The sequence below is a fragment of the Bos mutus genome, chromosome 5, assembly GCF_027580195.1.
Source record: "Bos mutus isolate GX-2022 chromosome 5, NWIPB_WYAK_1.1, whole genome shotgun sequence".
Lineage (NCBI taxonomy): Eukaryota > Metazoa > Chordata > Mammalia > Artiodactyla > Bovidae > Bos > Bos mutus.
In genome coordinates, this window is record NC_091621.1 from 98,337,263 (window position 1) to 98,362,791 (window position 25,529).

The following is a 25,529-nucleotide window of genomic DNA, read 5'->3' on the forward strand; positions in this document are numbered from 1 at the left end:
TCTGTCTGACATTTCACTTAGCTTAATACCTTCAATGTCCATCCATGTTGTGGCATAATTGCTTTATTTTTGTGCTTCAGTGTAAATGTCGACTCATGTAGCTTTTTCATGCTTTTAAATAACTACCTTAGAGTTTTTCTCTTTATCCTTATAGAACTACTTATTTTTTTCTCAGAAAATGGTTTGGGCCACTCAACATTGACATTTAGATGTCTTAGTCACTTCAAAGTCAATATGTGGAAAATTATTTTTGAACCACTCCTTCTCTGTCAAAAATGCCCATTCTTCAATGTTCCCATTTCACTCTCATGTGCTTCTAATTCATTTTCTCCATATTAAAAAAATATGCAGTATTAAAAAGTTCTTGTCTGTAGGCATCTCATTCCCCTATTAGGTAGAACAAATGAGTAGTAGACATATTACTGCATGGGCTGGCTCTTAACTAGCTATCTCTCCAACCTCATCTTGTATTACTCATCAGACTGCCAATTTTTTGTTCCTCCATAATTAGCATTCTTCATTTCTTCTACTGTACCCAGTTTTCTGTTTTCTAAAGCTTAGGCAGGTTGATAGACAGTCCAAGCCCCTTAAAGGAGGAGGCAAACATTCTTTTGTACATCCTTTTGCCCTAGTCACATACAACATGCTTCTTTTAAGCCTTGTACTGATATTGCAACAGTATATCTCGCTTGAGATCTGGCCTTTCTTTAGGTCTGGAGCTAATGATTACATAGCACAATAATCTATCTTACTCATGGGTGTGCTTTTCCTAGGCTCTATGTTAATTATTATTATTGTAACAAATCTTTCCTGGGAACCTGTTTCTTAAGATCTGTACCCTTGATTACACCACAGCAATATATCTCACCCAGATACATTTTGCCCAGATCTTGTTCTTCCTGGCTAATCTTATACGGAAGTTATCTCAGGATGTAGGCCTTGGGAAAGGGTCTGGTGGAACTTTTAAAACCTTGAGGTATCCTTTTTATCTATTATCAGCAGCCAGTTGAAAAGTATATAATGTCCTGCTTAAACTAGTGAAGGTGGGTACTCTTTCTATCCCCTTCTGATGTCTATGTCAGAAGCTTTCCCTATCCTTTCACTTTTAAGTCTCTGGTGCATAAAGCTCTCTGAGTGACTTAGACTGTATCTTTGGTCCCTGAGTGAAATCTTCAGAGGCCACAAACCCAACACTGACCATCATTATCATTATCATTCTCAGCAAATGGTTTGGACCACTCAACATAGACATATAGATGTCTTAGTCACTTCAAAGTCAGTATATGGAAAACTATTTTTGAACCACTTCTTCTCTGTCAAAAATGCCCATTCTTCAGTGTTCTCTATCTCTATTTCACTCTTGCATGCCTCTAATCCATTTTTCCCCATATTAAAAAAATATGCAGTATTAAAAAGTTTTCTTGTCTGTAGGTATCTCATTCCCCTATTATATAGAACAAATGAGTAGTAGACATATTACTGCATGGGCTGGCTCTTAACCAGCTATCTCTCCAGCCTCATCTTGTATTACTCCTCAGACTGCCAATTTTTTGTTCCCCCATAATTAGCATTTTTCTTTTTCTTTTTTTTTTTTTTTTACTGTTTTCTCTCCAATTCACCGTACACCTCATTCTTCACATCTCAAGGAGAATATGCCTTCTTCCAACAAAGTCTCTAAGGACAAAGCTCTCCAATAGACTAGGTTAGGTCTTCCTATTACACAGTTTTAAAAATGTGCATGTCTCAGTTAAAATTATTAATAACTCTTTCTTATCCTCAACTTAAGCTCCATAATGGTATGGTCTGGGCCTGTTTTGTAGGTTCTCAATAACATCCATGGGGGGAAAACTGAATGAATTATTTTATTTATTTATTTTTTATATTATTTTTTTTTTGAATTTTTTTAAATTTTATTTTATTTTTAAACTTTACATAATCGTATTAGTTTTGCCAAATATCAAAATGAATCCATTACAGGTATACATGTGCTCCCCATCCTGAACCCTCCTCCCTCCTCCCTCCCCATACCATCCTTCTGGGTCGTCCCAGTACACTAGCCCCAAGCATCCAGTATCGTGCATTGAACCTGGACTGGCATCTCGTTTCATACATGATATTTTACATGTTTCAATGCCATTCTCCCAAATCTTCCCACCCTCTCCCTCTCCCAAAGATTCCATAAGACTGTTCCATACATCAGCATCACTTTTGCTGTCTCGTACACAGGGTTATTGTTACCATATTTCTAAATTCCATATATATGCATTAGTATACTGTATTGGTGTTTTTCCTTCTGGCTTACTTCACTCTGTATAATAGGCTCCAGTTTCATCCACCTCATTAGAACTGATTCAAATGTATTCTTTTTAATGGCTGAGTAATACTCCATTGTGTATATGTACCACTGCTTTCTTATCCATTCATCTGCTAATGGACATCTAGGTTGTTTCCATGTCCTGGCTATTATAAACAGTGCTGCGATGAACATTGGGGTACACGTGTCTCTTTCCCTTCTGGTTTCCTCAGTGTGTATGCCCAGCAGTGGGATTGCTGGATTGTAAGGCAGTTCTATTTCCAGTTTTTTAAGGAATCTCCACACTGTTCTCCATAGTGGCTGTACTAGTTTGCATTCCCACCAACAGTGTAAGAGGGTTCCCTTTTCTCCACACCCTCTCCAGCATTTATTGCTTGTAGACTTTTGGATCTCAGCCATTCTGACTGGTGTGAAATGGTACCTCATAGTTGTCTTGATTTGCATTTCTCTGATAATAAGTGATGTTGAGCATCTTTTCATGTGTTTGTTAGCCATCTGTATGTCTTCTTTGGAGAAATGTCTATTTAGTTCTTTGGCCCATTTTTTGATTGGGTCATTTATTTTTCTGGAGTTGAGCTGGAGGAGTTGCTTGTATATTTTTGAGATTAGTTGTTTTGAATGAATTATTTTAAATCAATCTGTTTACTATGTTTTACGGACTGCAGTTCTTTCATCTTTATTTTGACTTTAAGTGGTCAAAATTCATTTTTCTATGATTTTTTTCCTCACAAAAACATGAATAACTGCAACTCTTCTATTATATAAATTTTATGCACTCTGCTCTTGGATCACTATCTCCTGCCTTTCCAGATCATTCATATTATCACTATTCCATTAAAATTTTGCTCCTATATCTCTGAAACTGAACATGTCTGGAGAAAAACACATACCTTCATTCATTGTTTCTATTAAATTCATGCCACAAACTTAAAGGTATTCCCTTAATTATGCCTAGTAATCAGTACATTTTACTAGGTTGCTCAACCCTACACTATCCTTGAAGACTTTCTCACATCTTCCATTCTCAGACTTCCCCTGTGGCCTTCTCTCTCAGCTGACACCCTTGCTTTCTTATTCACTGAGAATACTGAAATTCAAGGGAGAATTTTCCCAGATCCCAGCACCACATCTACTAACTGACCATCACCTGTAGCTAAAAGATCTGACAGCAAATTGAGCTACTTGTGCTCCTACCTGAATTCCCTGTGCTCCAAAAAGTTCATGGGTGTGTTAAACCTCTACTCGTGTACAGTCATTGATTTAGGAATTCTATATCCCTTCCTTGTATTATGTTTTCTTTTTTTACACTATTATTCTCAACAGTACACATACATGTTTCCTCCCCGCCTCCAACTATGAGAATCTGGAGGCTTCTAAACCACTTATCAAGATTTATAAAATGCAGATAAGAGGGCTCGTGGCCTAAATCAGAATCATATCAATGGAAAAAATACTTTTTAAATGAGATATCATTCTGTTGTTTAGTCACTAAGTCACATTCGACTCTTTTGCAATCCCATGGCTGGCAGCACACCAGGCTCTTCTGTTCATGGGACTTCCAAGTCAAGAATACTGTAGTGGGCTGCCATTTTCTTTTCCAGAGGATCTTCCCAACCCAGGGATCAAACTTGTGTCTCCTGCATTGGCAGACAGATTCTATACCTCTGAGCCACCTGAGAAGCCTGAGATATTTTTAGTGGGAGTCTATGCTCTTTCTCTTTCTTTCTTTGCTCTTTTATTGTCAGGTCAGGGTTGATTCAATATCTAAAGGGAGTTCCTTTTCCTTAACAAACTGATCCCCACATATTCCTATCTTAGGCTTCTTAAAAAATATTTACCCTATCCATGGTTATAGGTGTTAATGATCAGAATGATGTTGGTAACAAAACTAGTATCTACTGATGTTCATAGTGATTTACATGTTGTAAAAATGACAGAAACATTAACTAATTGGTAGATCAGGCAGATACAACTGATCTCAATTTAAAGATGAGTAAAGGTCAAGAAAGTTTACCCATCTTTGGTCTTGGTGGTTTATCTAAGGAGGCAAAAAAAAAAAAAAAAAAAAATCCAATTAGCTGTATTTTTAGTGTTAAACTGAAAAAGCATCATGTTGCTTATACTTCTAGCTTAGAGGCCAAAGATCTAGATTCGAAGCCCAGTTCCACCGTCTACTATGTGACCTTGGGATTTCTTGTAATTTCTTTTAACCACAATTGCCATCTTTGTTAAATGGGAGTGATAAAACCCACATGACTTGGATAAGAATCAAGAAACAGCAAATGTAAAAATATTTTAAAATTGTATACGGACTTCCCTGGTGGTCTAGTGGTTAAGAATCTGCCTTGCAATGCAAGGGATGCAGGTTAATTCGCTGGTTTGGGAACTACGATCCCACATGCCATGGAGCAACTAAGCCTGAATGCCACAATTAGACAGCCCTCAAGCCTAGTGAAAGATCCCAAATGCCCTCAACAAATGTCCCGTGTGCTACAACTGAGACCCAACACAGTTACATTTTTAAAAAGTTTAAATATTAGATTTTATATTTCATGATATGTAGAGAATAAACGGAGAAGACAATGGCACCCCACTCCAGTACTCTTGCCTGGAAAATCCTATGGACAGAGGAGCCTGGTGGGCTGCAGTCCATGGGGTCACTAAGAGTCGGATACGACTGAGCGACTTCACTTTCACTTTTCACTTTCATGCATTGGAGAAGGAAATGGCAACCCACTCCAGTGTTCTTGCCTGGAGAATCCCAGGGATGGGGGATCCTGATGGGCTGCCGTCTATGGGGTCGCACAGAGTCGGACACAACTGAAGCGACTTAGCAGCAGCAGCAGCAGAGAATAAAAGCTCAGATTTAAGAATGAGTTTACCTTGTATTCAAAGCTGTGCTCCACTATTAAAAAAAAGAATCTCCCTAATTCTTGACTCTAGCTTGTAATTACTTTTTCTAGTTAAGGTACCTCTATAGCTTTCAATATACTTCTCCCTTGTTATTCACTAATTTAAGGGGTTATGTTCATGTGAGTGTGATCAATGCCTCTAGAAGTTGTGTGATTAGGTGACCTGTTTGTGTTCTCAAATATAATTCTTTTTTAAGAAATTAATTTATTTGTTTTAATTGCAAGATAATTACTTTACAATATTGTGCTGATTTTTGGCATACATCAACATGAATTTGCCACAGGTATACATGTGTTCCCCCAATCCTGAAACCCCCCTGCTTCCCTCCCCATCGTATTCCTCTGGGTTGTCCCAGAACCCTGACTTTGGGTGCCCTGCTTTATGGATCAAACTTGTACTGGTCATCTAGCTTACATATGGTAATGTACATGTTTCAATGCTACTTTCTCATATCATCCCATCCTCACCTTCTCCCACTGAGTCCAAAAGTCTGTTCTTTACATCTGTGTCTCCTTTGCTGCCCTACATGTAGGATTGTCAGTACCATCTTTCTAAATTCCACATATATGTGTCAATATACAGTATTTGTCTTTCTATTTCTGGCTTATTTCATTCTGTATAACAGGCTCCAGGTTATTCCACCTCATCAGAACTGACTCAGACAAGTTCCTTTATATAGCTAAGTAATAGTCCATTGTGTATAGGTACCACAACTTCTTTATCCATTCATCTGCTGATGAACATCTAGGTTGCTTCCATGTCCTAACTATTGTAAATAGTGATACAATGAATATTAGGGTATGTGTGTCTCTTTCAATTCTGGTTTCTTCAGAGTATATGCCCAGCAATGGGAATGCTGGGTTGTATGGCAGTTCTATTCCCAGATTTTTAAAGGAATCTCCACACTTTTTTCCATAGTGGTTGTACTAGTCTACATTTCCACCAACAATGTAAGAGGGTTCCCTTTTCCCTATACCCTTTTCAGCCTTGTTGTTTGTAACTTTTTGATGATGGCCATTCTGACAAGTGTTAGATGATACCTCATTGTGAGGAGACCTTACAAATAACTGAAAAGAAGAGATGCGAAAAGCAAAGGAGAAAAGGAAAAATATAAGCATCTGAATGCAGAATTCTAAGGAATAGCAAGGAGAGATAAGAAAGCCTTCCTCAGTGATCAATCCAAAGAAATATAGGAAAACAACAGAATGGGAAAGACTAGAGATCTCTTCAAGAAAATTAGAGATACCAAGGGAACATTTCATGTAAAGATGGGCTCAATAAAGGACAGAAATGGTATGGACCTAACAGAAGCAGAAGATATTAACAAGAGGTGGCAAGAATACACGAACTGTACAAAAAAGATCTTCATGACCCAGATAATCACGATGGTGTGATCACTCACCTAGAGCCAGACATCCTGGAATGTGAAGTCAAGTGGGCCTTAGAAAGCATCACTACAAACGAAGCTAGTGGAGGTGATGGAATTCCAGTAGAGCTATTTCAAATCCTAAAAGATGATGCTGTGAAAGTGCTGCACTCAATATGCCAGCAAATTTGGAAAACTCAGCAGTGGCCACAGGACTGGAAAAGGTCAGTTTTCATTCCAATCCCAAAGAAAGGCAATGCCAAAGAATGCTCAAACTCCTGCACAATTGCACTCACCTCACACGCTAGTATAGTAATGCTTAAAATTCTCCAAGCCAGGCTTCAACAATATGTGAACCACGAAATTCCAGATGTTCAAGCTGGTTTTAGAAAAGGCAGAGGAACCAGAGATCAAATTGCCAACATCTGCTGGATCATCAAAAAAGCAAGAGAGTTCTAGAAAAACATCTATTTCTGCTTTGTTGACTATGCCAAAGCCTTTGACTGTGTGGATCACAATAACCTGTGGAAAATTCTGAAAGAGATGGGAATACCAGACCACCTGATCTGCCTCCTGAAAAACCTATATGCACATCAGGAAGCAACAGTTAGAACTGGACATGGAACAACAGACTGGTTCCAAATAGGAAAAGGAGTACGTCAAGGCTGTATATTGTCACCCTGCTTATTTAACTTATATGCAGAGTACATCATGAGAAATGCTGGGCTGGAAGAAGCACAAGCTGGAATCAAGATTGCCAGGAGAAGTATCAATAACCTCAGATATGCAGATGACACCAGCCTTATGGCAGAAAGTGAAGAGGAACTAAAAAGCCTCTTGATGAAAGTGAAAGAGGAGAGTGAAAAAGTTGGCTTAAAGCTCAACATTCAGAAAATGAAGATCATGGCATCTGGTCCCATCACTTCATGGGAAATAGATGGGGAAACAGTGAAAACAGTGTCAGACTTTTTTTTGGGTGGGGGGGCTCCAAAATCACTGCAGATGGTGATTTCAGCCATGAAATTAAAAGACGCTTACTCCTTGGAAGTAAAGTTATGACCAACCTAGATAGCATATTGAAAAGCAGAGGTATTACTTTGCCAACAAAGGTCTGTCTAGGCAAGGCCATGGTTTTTCCAGTGGTCATGTATGGATGTGAGAGTTGGATTGTGAAGAAATTTGAGCACCGAAGAATTGATGCTTTTGAATTGTGGTGTTGGAGAAGACTCTTGAGAGTCCCTTGGACTGCAAGGAGATCCAATCAGTCCATCCTATAGGAAATCAGTCCTGGGTGTTCATTGGAAGGACTTATGTTGAAGCTGAAACTCCAATATTTTGACCACCTGATGCGAACAGCTGACTCATTTGAAAAGACCCTGATTTTGCAAAAGATTGAAGGCAGGAGGAGGAGGGGACAACAGAGGATGAGATGGTTGATGGCATCACTGACTCAGTGGACCTGAGTTTGGGTAAACTCTGGGAATTGGTGATGGACAGGGAAGCCTGGCATGCTGCGGTTCATGGGGTCACAAAGAGTCGGACACGACTGAGCAACTGAACTGACTGACTGACTGACTGATGCTGGGAAAGACTAAATGTGGGTGGAGAAGGGGATGACAGAGGAGAAGATGGTTGGATGGCATCACTGACTCAATGGACATGTGTTTGAGTAAACTCTGGGAGTTAGTGATGGACAGGGAGGCTCAGCATGCTGCAGTCCATGGGGTCGCAGAGTCGGACATGACTGAGAGACTAAATTGAACTGAACTGAATAATGAGTGATGTTGAGCATCTTTCATGTGTTTATCAGCCATCTGTATGATTATTTATTAGTTTCTTTTCTTTCTGGTTTAAGTTCCTGTCACTGATTCAATTCTAGTGACTCAGGGCTGAAAAGGTACAATTTTCAGTCATATGTGTTTTGAAATTTTTAAAAAACAAACAAGCATTACCCCCAAACACAAATGTTGCTCATGAAATGCACACAAGCTAAACAATTAGACTCATTAAGTGGATTCATAGTTGGAATTGACTCCGTCTACATAATTTATACTTGTAGGTGGAAATTTGGATAATGTTTTTTTCATTTGAAGGAAAACTGAGTTTAAAAAAAACACATAAACTGTTGTATGTTTTCATAGGTACTGTTCAGATTTTTGGTTTAATTTTCTGTAGACATTAATGGGTATATTGTCCCTTGTTCTGTATTAATTTATGAAAGTGGATAGTTTTGAAACTGTCCAAAACCCAGCACAAAAATTAGTTAAAACATAAGAAATAATGGTTTATCCATAAAATGGATGCCTTCAAATTCTTTTAGAAACACTGGCAGTGACAGCACAAAATGATCTAGAACCTTGTCAACATAACATCTTATGCTTTATAATAAAAACATGGTGACTTTTGATTGCACTTTTAATTTCTCATATATATTTTACTATATATTTTTCACTTGTATAGCTTGTATAAACTACCTTTACAGATTATAATCTAGCATTAAATGCCTTCAGCTCTGCAGAATGGAAATTAATTTGAGATGTGGTCATATGAAGAATATGTCTACATTAAGGGGAAAAGAAGCTTCTAAAATTGAATGAGGAAGTCAATTTCAACAAAAGAATGAGGAAATATTAAGCAATAAAATTCAAATTTCCAATCAAAATTTATGAAAAATTATGAATACCACCTGATTAAAAAAGAAATAAAATTAAAACACTGATGAAATATCATTTTAGTTGTGTTTAAATTGGCAAAGCTTCAAATAATAATTACGTCATGTATTGACAAGGTTAACTGGAAATTCTTGTATATTGTTAGTGGAAATATAAATTTTAATTTAGCCCAAAATTAAATGTAAAAACTTCCTGGGGAGACATTTAGAAACACAAAATATCTTTAAGAGTGGCCATTTGACTAAGTTTTGTCTTAAACAAAACCAAATATAGAGCATTTGGTTTATAATTTCCTTTGAGTCAGTGCTGTGTTGATTGCCTAAAATTTGTTGCTATGGGTACATTCCTTAAGAAAATACTGATTATTTATGAAAATATGAAGGAAAGAGAAACAATATAACTGGTATTGCCCAACTACTAGATCATCTGATAATGTATTTATAGGGATATTTTGCAGATGAAACAAATGTAGCTAGTACGTGTAAATGGCATTTACCTCTTCTTACATCTGATTCATGTTTTTTTTTTTATTATTTCATATGGAAACAATCCAAGATCTTAAGTTCATAATTTTATTAAAATAATGATAAGAATTAAGTGAGGTTTTAAAGACATTAAGTTGCTTCACCTACTGAATTATTGATAAATGAATTACTCTGCTCTCTAATGAATGCCAAAAATAATGACTGTTAAAGAAAGACAGCAATTTAAAGGTCTCTAAATCTGAAAAAGATATTTTCTTCAATATCAAGAAAAATAATTTCTAATCACTTTATTTTTCAAAATACATATGAAACAATAAAATTATATTTCAAGTTCTTTTCCATTTTCTTTTATAAAAGTAATCATAGACTTAACAACAGCTTTGAGGTTTCATTGCTTCATAATTCATCTGAACCTGACAAATATGTTCACACATTTTAAAGAAGACGTAAAAGTACTGAACTATTTAACATCTTTTAAAGGTGGTTGCAAAACATTTGTTCTAAGTAATACAATTATATGTTGTCAAGTTTCACAAATGGCTGGTTACCATATACAAAAGCCAGAAACATGAATTTCAAAAGATTTTAAAATTTTTGTTCTATTATACAGACTCAGAGAAATCTATTTGAACAATAGCTATATATTATATCACAAACTTCAGTTAAAAAGCCACCACATCAACAATGACTGAAGGATACCAAAAAATGTCAAATATAATGGATATAAATTATTCAATGATACATATGAAATGAAGAAGTTTCATGTCTTCTGCCAGCTTAGAATAACTGGCAAATTATCTTGGACTGCTCATTAGTGGAATCATTGTATTTACAATGTGAGAAATTTCTTTTCTATATTGACTTCTTCTTTCTTCAATGAAGATCTCACTTCATGTGTTCTAAAACTTATCTAGATTTTGCAGATGAACCCAATTATTTCTCTCAGTTGGAAAAGTCCAAAAAGTTAATGCAAATTCAAGTTGGACTTTTTGTTTATAAAAACTTTAAATGTAAATATCTTATATTTTAGAGTTTGTCTACCTGCTTTCTTATGCTGTGATAGAATTTATGAAGCTATTCACATTAGGGATTACTATGCTTCTATATGGAAAGCTTAAAGGGTCTTTTAAAAGAAAAAAACAAAAATATATATAATAAAATTAGCAAAATGGTCTAAATGGATACAAATAGAATAAACCATGAAATTTTCATGGGGAATCAGTCTGTGACCAGTTTGTACATAGCCTTAGGTTGTTTTTTTAGGTTCACAAACTTTATTCTATAGCAAAGTCATAGTCAAATATAACTCTGTATGGATGTTTAGACTGGGAAAATAATAAAACAATTTTGAAAAGATAACAAAAATGAAAATCCAATGCATTAACTTTTCAGCATTGGGAATTATTTCTCTGAACAATTTTGACTCATTTTTATAATGTGCACTGTTATCCCATACATTGTTTTTGAGGAAACAAAATCATGACCTCGAATAATTGAAATTCAGCATCCCATACAGTAAATAGATTCTGCGTATAGCTGATGCAACTCATAACAAAATTTCTGAAGACAGTGGTCCATTTTTACCCTTTTATGACAAAATCAGGCCATAGTTTGTTCCTTGGAGAGAGCATTCATGACCCAGTTGAGCTTCAAAGAAATCACTGACAATTGGAGGTTAAAACATTTCCATGCAATTACTATTTGCATATTTAGATCCATTGAATAGAAGTCATTTCCAGTGTTTCAGAATAAATAAAATAGGATTAGTATAATCAAGTCTTCTTTTAAGAGTGTATTTAAATCATTTCAAGCATGAAGAAGCCTATCTTCTCCTTTATATCTTCTACTTATGTTTTTCAATCACTATTTCTAATATCCAAAATGTTTGCATTCAATAAATCCTTAAGTCCCACCTCAGCTGTTTATGCTTTCTTTTTAAGGTCATGATATCATAATACTATTATGCTATTAAGTCAAACCCTGGTTACCAATCTTCATGATGAACAAAGTGGTAATAAAAACATGTTTTTGCCTTGATGAGAAAACACTTGAACTGAGAACAAGTTGCTGTGGCTCAAATGTACATCTTTTTGATTAACTGTCATTGACAGATGGCGAGTGTTACCAATGCATCTTTTATTAAATTACTATTCACTTAACATATGATTGAGCAAATAGAGGAAAAGTTTTTTTAATGAAAAACAGAATTCTTACCTAAGAGATTATCACTGAATAACATATTGGAAATATTAGCACTCTTTTGCATATAAAATATGCATTCACTATTTTCTTTTAAATAATGGGTCTTAGTAGGTTCAGATGAATCATATCCTGAGCCACATCTTCTAGTAAGTATTAAAATGCTGTATCATGGGTTTTTTGAATAGTATTAGAGAATTTTATTTCTCCTAAAAGTTAAATTACATTTAATTTAAAAAAAACATTTAATTTTGCATTCAATGTCTTTATTTCCATAAGCTTTAACATCTGCGTTCAATTGTCATTTAGTTACATAGATTCTTAATTTAATTAACTTCACTTTCTATGCTTTTGTATCATTTCTTATTGGCAGCAATCAATTCCTAGCCTACAAACTGCTGCTGCTAAGTCACTTCAGTCGTGTCCAACTCTGTGCGACCCCAAAGACAGCAGCCCACCAGGCTCCCCCATCCCTGGTATTCTCCAAGCAAGAACACTGGAGTGGGTTGCCATTTCCTTCTCCAATGCATGTAAGTGAAAAGTGAAAGTGAAGTTGTGTCTGACTCTTAGCGACCCCATGGATTGCAGCCCACCAGGCTCCTCCATCCATGGGATTTTCCAGGCAAGAGTACTGGAGTGGGGTGCCATTGCCTTCTCCACTACAAACTATAAATTCTTAAATCAATTAAAGTATATCAGAACAGCCAGAGCTGCTTCAAGAACAGATTTGCTGGAAGACGATTTTCTTAAATCCTCATCAACTCTAGTTTTCTTTCTTTCTTTTTTTAATTATCAGGTAATTAAATTATTTGGCCATGATTGCAACTAAAGTGGCAAAAAAATCATATGGAACTCCATTCCATGAAAATATACCTGAGAAAATATCAAGTATTCTTTTTAAAGAGGTAAAGAAATAGCCATGCTTTCAATGTTAAGATTTTGTGTCCCTTTATTTGCAACAGTCTCTGGCTCTTTTGATGACTCATTCTGAAATAAGTTATATTTTGTTTTATAGATAGTAAAAGTTGAGAAAGAAGTGAAAGTTTGGCTTTTTCATTTTTGAAGCAATTAATTATTAAATGGGATTTTAATCCCATTTTTAAGGGATTGACAGCTTTTTATTGCATTGTGCAAGTTTTAAAATAGCAAACATTATAGGAGAATAAGTACAGGTGTCAATTAAATATCACAATCAGATAGATTCAAAATACATATTTTGTATCTAATACCTGAGTCAGTATCAATCAGTTGTGAGCTCCCTGCAGTAACTAGAATGTACATAAACTCTCAAAAATTGCGTAAGATAGTGGGTGCTTGGTTCTGTGTTCTGTCCCTAGTTCCCCATTACTAGTTCTGCTGAGTTTTTTAAATGAATTGTTAATGTATTAACGTCATAAGTTTTATATATTAAATAAACTGCCAGAAATAGGACTGGCCTGACAAAAATTTTAAATTGTCAATAAAAATGTTAAGAAACTGTGGTTAAAAAAAGCATCAACTGTTCAGAATTTTGCAAGAGAATGATTATATACTCCACAAACATCTGTGCTTTTTTATACTCAATTTCCTCATTCCTCTGATTATTTAGTGTAAAATAAGCAAATGAATAAACAAAATAAAAATAAAAAACAAAAAGAACATCAGTGTTGTTACGCTAACTAATCAACATGTTTCTTTTTCTTAGATTTATGTTTGGCAAGTCCCTAGAATTAGGTATCCATTATATACCTAAACTGCAACTTCATCATGCATCAGTGTGGTTCTTAAAATGTGGTCTTTCACACAAATTAGTGGAGAATATCTGTAACAGCAAACCTTACTTTAAATATTGAAATGAAAAACACTGCATCTTTAACCATAAGTAGAAAGAGGATAAGTTATGTTTGTATGGATGTGTGACTGTGCAGAGTAGGATGTACTATATTGAAAATCCTATGGTGGCTCAGACAGTGAAGAACCTGCCTGCAGTGCAGGAGACCTGGATTCAGTCTCTGGGTCAAGAAGATTCCCTGGAGAAGGGAAAGGCAACCCACTCCAGTATTTTTGCCTGCAGAATTCCATGGACTGAGAAGCCTGGCAGGCTATAGTCAATGGGGTTGCAAAGAGTTGGACATGACTGAGCAACTAATACTTTCACACCATTTTAAATCATGCATTTAAAATCTGTTATGAATTTTCTCCCTTTAATCTCTCAAGGATTAGCAAATGGTCAGTCCTGATATGTTTATTCTAATCCCTAGGAAACAATAATTTAAAAAAAAATTATCTTAAACTTTTAGTCCACAATGGCCACATTAAAGTCTCCTAGTTGGCTGGTTGTTTGTGTTTTTTACAGTAAACACTGACTATTTCTACATAGGAGGCAAAGAAAAGCATGAATAAAAATCCTTAAGTAGGTTTTAGGTGAAAAAAAATTATCATACTAAGGAAATATAGTTACTAATTAATTGTAAGCTGCAGCTATGCCTATAAACAATTGTCTTTGAACATGTTATTTTTATTAAGAGTCTTCTCATTTGACAATTTTATTTTCCAATAAAACAAAGAATTACAAAATAGAAGTGTCATCTTCAGTCATATTGTCTATAGCAAGTGGTTCTTTTAGGCTTGGTAAGGTTTCTTTAGTTTTAAATCAGAAAATGTTAGCCAGGAATACTTGTTTTCATTGAGATGCCACAAGTAGTTTTGAAAAATTTTAGGGAATTATGTATGACTTAAAAATATTAATTTGTAAAATAGTTACATCTTAATTAATGGTAATACCATCATATGAGAGGTGCCAACATACAAAATCTCAAGACTTTGAAACCTAATTTTAATATTTAGAAATAAGGGATTTTACTAAAATCAAAATTTTGCAATTGCTGATAAAATTTTCTCATTCTGTATTGGTGTTTTTCCTTCTGGCTTACTTCACTCTGTATAATAGGCTCCAGATGAATGAAACGAGGTGCCAGTCAAGGTTCAATGCACGATGCTGGATGCTTGGGGCTGGTGCACTGGGACGACCCAGAGGGATGGTGTGGGGAGGGAGGAGGGAGGAGGGTTCAGGATGGGGAACACATGTATACTAATTAAATAATTTTCTATTAAAGAAAAAAAAAATTTTTTTCTCATTCTGATGAATCTGTTTTTAAGGCCTAACTGCAGATTTTCTTGCTTTTTGGGGGGTGGGGGAGGGGGAGAAGATTTGGATTTAACCTTCTGTCTTTGGATAAGCTTGAAACATACACAATACACATCTCAAAAGTAAGGCTGGGGTCATTCAATATAGATATATTCTAATAGGGCCCAGAAACATGACAATAAAAAGTTGACATGATTTAAAGGAAAGTTCTGCAAAAACATTGCATTGTTTTTACAACTAGTGGCCTGATTCTTGATTCTTATGAGGACAAAACCTTTCACAAAAGACTGTGGGTCTGTGCCTTAAGAATTATTTGTTTTTTATTAGATGTTGAAGTTGAATTATTTATAATTTTATAATTTGCTGAAAAATAAGTAATTTTTTTCCCTAAGAAAATACCCATTTCTAAAGATTAGCTTCTGTTTGAGTTTAAAAGTCACTATCACTGTGTACAATCCAAATGGCAATAAGCACAGAGATTTATTGTAACTTTGGTGTCAGTATGTCTATCAGGAATACAGGATCCATGTGATAACTTTATGTCACAAAATAAACATATTGTAGTACTTGAGAACCTCATGAGTTCTGATTCTATTCATTTAGGAATACTAATGCTACATTTGAGAATACGAATAATAGAATTTTTTAAATATCAAACAGTGCTACAGATATTTGAACTAGTAACTTTAAGACAGTATAAAATAGTAGCCCAAATGGCTCAATCTCCATTTGCCAGCTACTAAATATTCTTAAATGTATACTCAGAGAGGATCTTCAAATTATAGTGTTTTCTCTATATCTTAAAGAATAAGCTTGAAAGAAAAAGTTTAGAGTTTAGCAAAAACCAAACTTCACCAAGAAAAGATTTTGTTGAGAATGAAAGAATAAATAATAAGTAAATTAATAAATTATATTAATTTGATTATTTAATGCAGTGACTAAAGCTCACATTTTCCATTAAGGTTTATATAGAACCATATACACAACTGGAAATGAACATAATTTTAACAAAGTCAAAACCATACATATATGACATGTGCTACTTTACACAATAGCAGCATTAACTATATTTAATTTTAGATAAGTATGGATTATTTTCAAAAATGTATTATTTGCTTATTCAGAGAATTTACAATTTATTAAAAACAGTTTTTCTGCTAATTGGCATATGACACAAATAATAAAATGCCTTATGTAAGTAAAGACCATTTGTATTCAAGTAAAATATATTAAGATGTTCAAAATCAGTAAACAGACAATAAAGGCAAATAAAATTTACACAATATTTTGTTTGTTATCAGGATGTATTTCAAATGAGGAAATAAAATCTTCCACTTTTTTTTTCTGATTTGGTGAGTACATGGTCCTGGGTCCTCATTATAATGACATTATTTTGGAAGCATTATGGTGTGGAAGTTGGCTTGGGAGATGGACAGGATCCTTGACTATCAAAACTGGTCTCCCGGCCAGGTAACTGAAAGATAATAATTTTATAATGTACAAAAAAAATAATAAAGTGGGTAATTGTTGTTACCTTTTAATAGTGAATATTTACACCCATGATATGCTAGTCTCTGAAGAGAAGATATACATAACTCCCCATGACCTTCATAACTCACCTTCTCAGGTGGCGTGAGGGGACGCAAACATCTCACAAAAATGTAGGCAGAGCATGGTACATAGATGACATGCAGGGAAACTGCAGATTCATTTCACATTCTATCATAGACTATTAGTTTTAGACCATTAGGCTCAGATGGCAAAGAATCTGCCTACAATGTAGGAGATCCAGGTTTGATCCCTGGGTTGGGAAGATCCCTGGCAAAGGGAATGGCTACCCACTCCAGTATTCTTGCCTGGTGAATTCCATGGACAGTGGAGCCTGGTGGGCTACAGTCCATGGGGCCACAAAGAATCGTGGGAAACAACTGAGCAACTAACACTTTCATTCTAAGGTTGGGTAAAAGCAAGAAGGTTCAAGACACAAGAGCCTGCATTCCATTTGCTGTAAGGCAGGAGGTGATTTTTATAGAAGCAATTAAAGAGAAGGACTGAGTTTGGAAAATAGGAGCCACAGGGATAAAGAAGAATTTCTTCTAGTCCCTAAATATTATGTATATTTTAAACATTTAATTACAATAGGATAAACTTTTATATCCAAGTAGAAGTAGACAGATTTTCCAAGTGATGTTTTAGTCTCTTTCTTACCAATTTATTCAGCTCTTGAGTAATTGTTCCCTTCTCATTTTAATCCCTGCTGTGGCAACAAAACACATAATTCCACACACAGCACTTTCCCACAATTCAAAATCCAGCCAGTTCTTAGGTCTGTAGTCCCTATGTTCTGTTTGACCAGTGAATGCAGGTGCAGAAGTCAGAAAAAGTGAGTTATATGCTGGAGAAACTACCTCTGCATAATTTTTTCAGCCCTCCTGTCCTCTGCTAGTTAGCAACTAGAAAATTGTATCTAGGATCTTCTTCTGATGTTTATCCTTCCTATATACCCTACAATGACTGAAAAGTTCTCCTATGTTTTCACACACAAATTCATGCCTATTTCATAGTTTTTCCTCATCATATAAATGTATAACTGCTTATTGTTGTTCAGTTGCCCTAAACAACAGTCAGTCATGTTCGACTCTTCACAACCCCATGGACTGCTGCATGCCCAACTTACTGAAAGTAAAAGTGAAGTAGCTCAGTCGTGTCCGACTCTTTGCGACCCCATGTACTGTAGCCTACCAGGCTCCTCTGTCCATGGGATTTTCCAGGCAATAGTACTGGAGTGGATTGCCATTTCCTTCTCCAGTGGATCTTTCCGACCCAGGGATCGAACCCAGGTCTCCAGCATTGTAGACAGACGCTTTACTGTGTGAGCCAAGAAATTATAGTATGCTTTGGGTCATAAAATATCTGTCCTTTCATTAGTTAAAAGTTGTTGATCACACTATCTCACTTATCCCTACATCATTCCTATAAACTCTGTAAGAGCGTGTATTTCTCTTTTTTAAATATTTATTAATTTTTTGGCTGTGCTGGGTCTTCAGGATCTTTGGTTGTGGAATGAAGATGCTTAGTTGCCACATGTAGAGCCTAGTTCCCTGACCAGGGGTCAAACCTGAGGCCCCTGCATTGGGAATGCAGAGTCTTAGTCACTGGACAATCAGGGAAGTCCCAGAGGTGTGCATCTCTATTTTCTAAATATAGAGAAATGTAGCTGCAGATAAAGCACCTGGTCTGCCCAGGATTAGACAGTCAGAGGGACAAGGGTTAGAATTCATGTCTGCCTTCAGTGTAGTACTCTGCCTAGCAAACTCTGTTCTTATGTCTAGATTCTTAGACCTAATAATCACTTTTCAAACTAAGTAAAAACAAAGATGAGAATCAGGAAAAGAATAGTTAAGCAGTAGCATGTACTTCAGATAATACACGTTGTTGAAATGAAACAACCTTCTCAGGACTTATTCAGTTATTATTTAGGGGAAAGTGCTGTGTGAATGTGCACTTGCATAGCATGTCTGTCTTTTATGATTTACAATAAATGATGAAGTGAGTTAAAGATTTGGAACATTAATGTAATAAAGCAGATAATTTATCTAAGATGACATTTCACCTCCTATGTCTGAGTATGTGCTGTTTATATAGTGTTCATGGAATTTTTCCCATAATGTCTTGAGTAACACAGCCAAGGTCACATTTTTGTGATCAAGCTGAGAACAGAACGAGGGCTCAATGACATTTAGTTAATTATACTGCTCTGTCTCTCCTATTCAATGTATGCTTAGTGACAGAATAAGAAGTAGAATTTTATCCATGGGAGAAATAGCAATGTATACTTCACTTACTATTACTGTGTGGTTATCATAAATTTTTGCATAAATTTCACCTCTTATCAACTCACAACTAATTAGATCATATAAATAATTTATTTTGAGGTTCTTCAAGATATTGCAGTCTTTGGAAAAGAAAGTCACTTCACCTGGCAACATTCAGTGTATCTGCTTTCATGGCTAAAAGTTCTGATAGAAACTGGATTGATATTGCTTCTAGTTAATATAACTATTAATATTAGTTCTATTTAGAACAACATTGTGCTATACTCTGTGTTAAGTACTTAATAGTCAGCAGTTTGTCTAGTTTTACTCTATGTTTACTGCTATTAAGTAGTAATAACAGAAACTTAAGTTTATGTCTTGCCCAAGGTTCTCCAATATGTGGTCACACAGCAGAGCCAGGTTTTCAACTTAGGCAAACTGATGCCTCAATATTTTTAAAAACAATCTGTGAGACTTTTTACTTCCTGGACAGAGCCAGTAACTATATACCTCCTCCCTTACATATTAAGTGACATCTTTATTTAGGGATTCTTGGGAAGTTTACGTGAGGTGGCTGTTTTCACAAAAGAGAAGCAACAAAATTCAGTTTCCAGGTAATAATGAATTTACTTGATTGATCCACCACTTAATGACACAAGTTTTCAGATTATGTAGAGAAAATAATAGATTTGCAGTTTTTACGGACTTACTCTAAAGGAATACCAAGCTCAAGAAAATTTAGTTATTTAAAAAAACCAACAAGACATACAGAATTTTGCATACTGGATAACTGAGTCTATGGGACAAAAACAAGAGCAAATAGCTATTTTTTTAAAAAGGTGAATATGTAAAATGTTAGTGAAATGTTAGCAGATAAATAATATTTAAACAAGAGATAAAGAAAAGAGTAGATGTGAGAGATGTCCAAAGCTTACCTCCAACAAGGGGTGCCAATGTGTTATTGGTTTTCGGTGATAGGTCAACATTTCATTCCAGTGGTCTCGCCCAAGACCCTTGGCGTCCAGTCCTGTTCTACAAACTCCTATGACCTCATTGTGTCCTACCCTATGATTTGGAGAATATTTTACTTTCATTCCAATATTCAAAGATAAGTTTCACACACCTTAACAGAATTTTAAGCACAATTAAAACAGTAGATTTTGTGATAAGTTCTAGATAATTTTACATATTAAACTACTTCAGGCCAAATGAAGAGTCTTAAGCAAGTTAAAACTTACTAAACAAGATTGGGCTTCCCAGATGGTTCTAGTGGTAAAGAACCCAACTGCCAATGCAGGAGATATGAAAGATGCAGGTTCAATTCCTAGGTCAGGAAGATCCCCTGAAATTGGGCATGGCAACCCATTTCAGTGTTCTTGCCTAGAGAATCCCTTGGACAGAGGAGCCTGGCGGGCTACAATCAATACGGTCGCAAAAAGTAGAACACAACTGAAGTCACTGAGCAGGATCAGCATTCAAAAATGAATTTTTAAAAGGACTATACCCAAACTATTTTAGGGCTCTGTAAATTAAGCACATTTCACAATAATAGGAGTGTGAATGAGAAATGCCACTTGGTCCTTACCTATATGATGCATTTCTTTCTTGGAAGCAGACCTATTAACTTTAAGTGATGTAACTCTAATCTCCTTTTCCCAAAGGGCTTAATGTTTTATAATGATGCATAAATTACTCATAAAGAGTTCCATAAGTGAGCTTGTATAAATGACCATAATTAACTGATTCTAAATGATATGTCAGTGAATGTTACCACTGGTATAATAATTAAACAGGGAAGGGCTACATTTTGAACCATGGCATTTAACTTACTGAATAGCATCAGAGCATAGTGAACATTCTTGTTTTCTATTCATGCCTTGTTTTCATAGCAATAAATCAAAATAATATGACAGTTAATGTTTTTGAGAGCTTATTATGTGTGAGACACTTTTCTAAGTAATTTAAATGTACTGACTCACTTAATCTTTACATCATGACCATGAATATCATTATTATCAATTCATTTTTGCAGACAAAGAAGTTAAAAATTCAGAAGGGACCTGCCTGCCTTTGTACACTTAGTAAGAGATAGAAGCCTTGAATCAAAAGAGTTGACCCAAACACATATGGGGTAAGCTGCTTCTCAAGAACAGAATGCAAGTTAAAGGCATTTTTTCTAGCATTATTTTGACAGAAAACTCTAAGGAGATTTTTGAGATGATTTTAGGGCACTTCTCACTGTCACTGATGTAGTAATTGTACAGTTAATTAATGATGTAGTAATTAACTGATGTATTATGGCAGAAAGCAAAGAGGAACTAAAGAGCCTGTTGATGAAAGTGAAAGAGGAGAGTGAAAAAGCTGGCTTAAAACTCAACATTCAAAAAACTAAGATCATGATATCTGGTCCTATCACTTCGTGGCAAATAGATAGGAAAATAATGGAAACAGTGACAGACTTTATTTGGGGGGTCCAAAATCACTGCATCTAGTGACTGCAGCCATGGAATTAAAAGACACTTGCTCCTTGGAAGAAAAGCTATGTAACAACCTAGACAGCATATTAAAAAGCAGAGACATTACTTTGCCAACAAAGGTCTGTCTAGTCAAAGCAATGGTTTTTCCAGTAGTTATGAATGAATGCACAAGTTGGACCATAATGAAAGCTGAGTGCTGAAGAATTGATGCTTTTGAACTGTGTTGTTGAGAGTCCCTTGGACAGCAAGGAGATCCAAACAGCCCATTCTAAAGGAAATCAGTCCTGACTATTCATTGGAAGGACTGATGCTGAAGCTGAAACTCCAATATTTTGGCCACCTGATGCGAAGAACTGACTCATTAGAAAAGATGCTGATGCTTAGAAGGCTCAAAGGCAGGAGGAGAAGGAGACAATAGAGGATGAGATGGTTGGATGGCATCACCAACTCAATGGACATGAGTTTGAGCAAGCTCCGGGAGTTGGTGATGGACAGGGAAGCCTGGCATGCTGTAGTCCATGGGGTCTCAAAGAATAAGATACTACTGAATGACTGAGCTGAACCGACTGAATTTCAGAAGGGACTGGGAGATGATTAAATAGTGCCCACCTTTATACAATTAAGGATATTGAGGATTCTTGAGGATGCATTCATTAATTCAATTATTCACTTTCTCAGTATGCAACAAATATTTATTAGATTCTTAAAGGAGCCACAGGTTTTTCCTAGGCACTGAGGATAAAACAATAAACAAGTCACTGCCTTCAAAGAGTTTACAACCTATTGAATTAATGTCATTAGCATACTAAAAGGTAGATAAGGAAAAACATAGTGTGAGCAAACTCTGGTCGCTGGTGATGGACAGGGAAGCCTGTGCGCTGCCGTCCATGGGGTCACAAAGAGTCAGATACGACTGAGTGAATGAACTGAACTGGACTGATGCTTAATATCTTTCCCTTTAAAATGAAGTCCCCACAAAAGTATATATTTATAAATAACTTTCAAAATTCATTTTACAGATTGTCAGGGTCCACTTCCCTAAAGTCATTTGGGTGACGAATGCTCAGTTGTATCTATCTGCAGTCTTTGCTGTGAGAAATCAGTGGGAGTAATTTTTTGATAAAGTGGAACAAGGGGTTCTGATTGAAACACTGTAATATTTTTAGAGTTTGCCATTTCAACTATAAATTCAAGATTTTTCTCTCTCTCTCTCTTTAAACATTGTCAGCTTTTCTATAATCTGTGATATAAACTAACTTCAAATAGATAGTATAAATCATCTTATCTTTCAGTACTTCATTTTTCTAGCTGTCATCCAGAGTATACCATTTTTGATGTTTCTCTGTTATAGGGTCCTGTCTACTACCATTCACATAATAATACAAAATAGACACTCTGAATATGTATGCATTCTGTATCACTTGTGTTATCTTTAGAACAAAATAAGACACTATCTATGTGCTGATAATTTTGTAGTTTAAATATACAAGATTCATTTTTGAAAGCCTCATAAATATAAAGAGAAAACAATAAGAAGAATTATATAGCAAGGAACTTCAGTGGAACACAAGTTCAGAGGAAGAAGAGATTGATTAGCCAAGAAAGACGCAGAAATGGTGACTCGAGCGGAGCTGTAAACCATGAATGAAATGAGATAAACTGAGCAGGGCAACATTTCAGATAAGGAAGGAGTAGGTGCTCCAACAGGAAGAAGATTCAGTGCTTTACTCAGGAGTACCTGTTTATTTTATAAATGGAGAAGTAATCAAAATGTGTGAGCTAGAAGAACTATCCATAAAGCAATGATTTAAGATTAGTGTGAAACCTTCAAGGCAATAACAATATAGACAATATTCATCTTCAATTCTTAATACTCACTGTTCACAATTCCACATTATACTAATGTTTCAAAAATGGAAAAGTGAATCTCTAAGAGAAAACTTGCCCTTTACACAGCTAATTAATGATAGAGCTCAGGTAAGCATCACGATATTCATATTCCAGCTCACTTGGAAAAGCAAAATCCATTTATTGTAATTTCTGCTGTTACTATTTTTAAAAACTTCACAAAAGTGTTTCTTATAATGTATCCCATACAGCTTCCACACCCATTATGTCACAATACTCAGGTAACCTGTCCTTCAACTTCAGAATGATGTACTTTGGAAAAGAAAAATGAAATGTTATAGCACAGAATAAAGTAAATTTTGAATAAATATTTTTTCCCTTTTCCAATTTAAATTAAAATTCTTGTAGCAGAAAATAAACTGAAAAGCTGAATTTGGTCCACATATGACTAAATGTAGCAATTACTCTGTGAGTAAAGAAATGAACATACCTATCATAATCCATGACTGCAATGGAGAGGCTGACCTGGTCCACATTCTCCGGAGGGATGTCGAAAATAATTGCCTCATTGTATACAGGGTTTAGAGTGTTTTTCTTCGTAGTTGTCTTCTTCTTTTTTAATCTTCGACCCTCACACATCAGAGACACTTTGACATAAGGATCTAGCAATAGAAAGGTAGTTTTAATAAAATGCAAATAATAGTACAAAGCACAAATAAAAACTGTGGTTAATTTTATTAAATAAGAAAAGTGGTATATTATGCCCTATAGTGGTATATTATGTCCTATAATGATATATTATGTCCTGTAGTTTCAATTATACCAAAGAAATTCTTGCACTGTTAAGAAAGTTCTAGGACCTACAACAGATTTCCCAACCTGGAGATCCAGCAAAGGGACTGAGAACTCCCAGGGACTTTGACATTGGAGGCCAGTGGGATTTGATTACAGAACTTCCACAGGACTGGGGAAAGAGACTCTTGGAGCGCATAAACAATACCTTGTGCCCACCAGGATCCAAGAGAAAGGAGTAGCATCCACATAAGAGACCGAGCCAGACATGCATGTGTGTGTCCAAGAGTCTCTGGAGAAAGCATCGGTCAACAGTGGCCTGCTGCAGAGTCAGGGACACTGAATACAATAGTGCAGGCATAAGTCCTTTTGAAAGAAGTCTCCATTATCGCCATTACCACTACCATAGTTTGACCTCAGGCCAAAAAACAGGAAAGGACCACAGCCCCGATCACCAACAGAAAATTGGATTAAAGATATATTGATCATGGCACCACCTATCAGAACAAGAACCAGATTCCCCCACAGTCAGTCTCTCCCATCAGGAAGCTTCCCAAGCCTCTTATCCTTATCCATTGGAAAGCAGATAGAATGAAAACCACAATCACAGAAAACTAACCAAACTGATCACATAGAACACAGCCTTGTCTAACTCAATGAAACTTTGAGCCATGCCGTGTAGGGCCACCCAAGATGGATGGGTCATGGTGTAGAGATCTGACAAAAACGTGGTCCACTGGAGAAGGGAATGGCAAACCACTTCAGTATTCTTGCCTTGAAAACCCCGTGAACAGTATGAAAAGGTAAAACGATAAGACATTGAAAGATGAACTCCTCAGCTAGGTAGGAGCCCAATATACTACTGGAATAGTGGAGAAATAACTCCAGAAAGATGGAGAGACAGAGCCAAAGTGAAAACAATGCCCAGGTGTGGATGTGACTGGTGATGGAAGCAATGTCTGATGACTTCCTATGAACAATATTGCATAGGAAACTGGAATGTTAGGTCTATGAATCAAGGTAAATCAGAAGTGGTCAAACAGAAGATAGCAAGAGTGACCATTGACACTTTATGAATCAGTGAACTAAAATGAACCAGAATGGGTGAATTTAATTCAGATGATCATTATATCTACTACTGCGGGCAAGAATCGCTTAGAAAAAAGTGGAATAGCCCTCATAGTCAACAAAATAGTCCAAAATGCAGTACTTGGGTGCAATCTCAAAAATGAAAGAATGATCTCTATTCATTTACAAGGCAAACCATTCAATATCAGAGTAACCCAAGTCTATGCTCCAACCACTTATGCTAAAGAAGCTGAACAGTTCTATGATTATCTACAAGACCTTTTAGAACTAACATCCAAAAAAAAATGTATTTTTCATCATAAGGGACAGGAATGCAAAAATAGGAAGTCAAGAGATACCTGGAGTAACAGGCAAGTTTAGTCTTGGAGTACAAAACGAAGCAGGGCAAAGGCTAACAGAGTTTTGCCAAGATAACACACTGCACATAGCAAA

General features: G+C 35.8%; 1 protein-coding gene across 1 annotated transcript in view; it reads right to left on the bottom strand.

Moving 5' to 3' along the window:
* Nucleotides 1–16,478: 16,478 nt before the first annotated feature.
* The window catches only part of SYT10 (synaptotagmin 10), a 115,821-nt gene continuing 106,770 nt past the window's right edge, over nucleotides 16,479–25,529 (bottom strand). The window contains exons 5-7 of the mRNA XM_005887440.2: nucleotides 23,707–23,878; nucleotides 19,827–19,956; nucleotides 16,479–16,550 (exon numbers count right to left, since the gene is read on the bottom strand). Coding sequence (XP_005887502.1) covers nucleotides 16,479–16,550; nucleotides 19,827–19,956; nucleotides 23,707–23,878 — 374 coding nt within the window. The remainder of the gene's footprint in view (nucleotides 16,551–19,826; nucleotides 19,957–23,706; nucleotides 23,879–25,529) is intronic.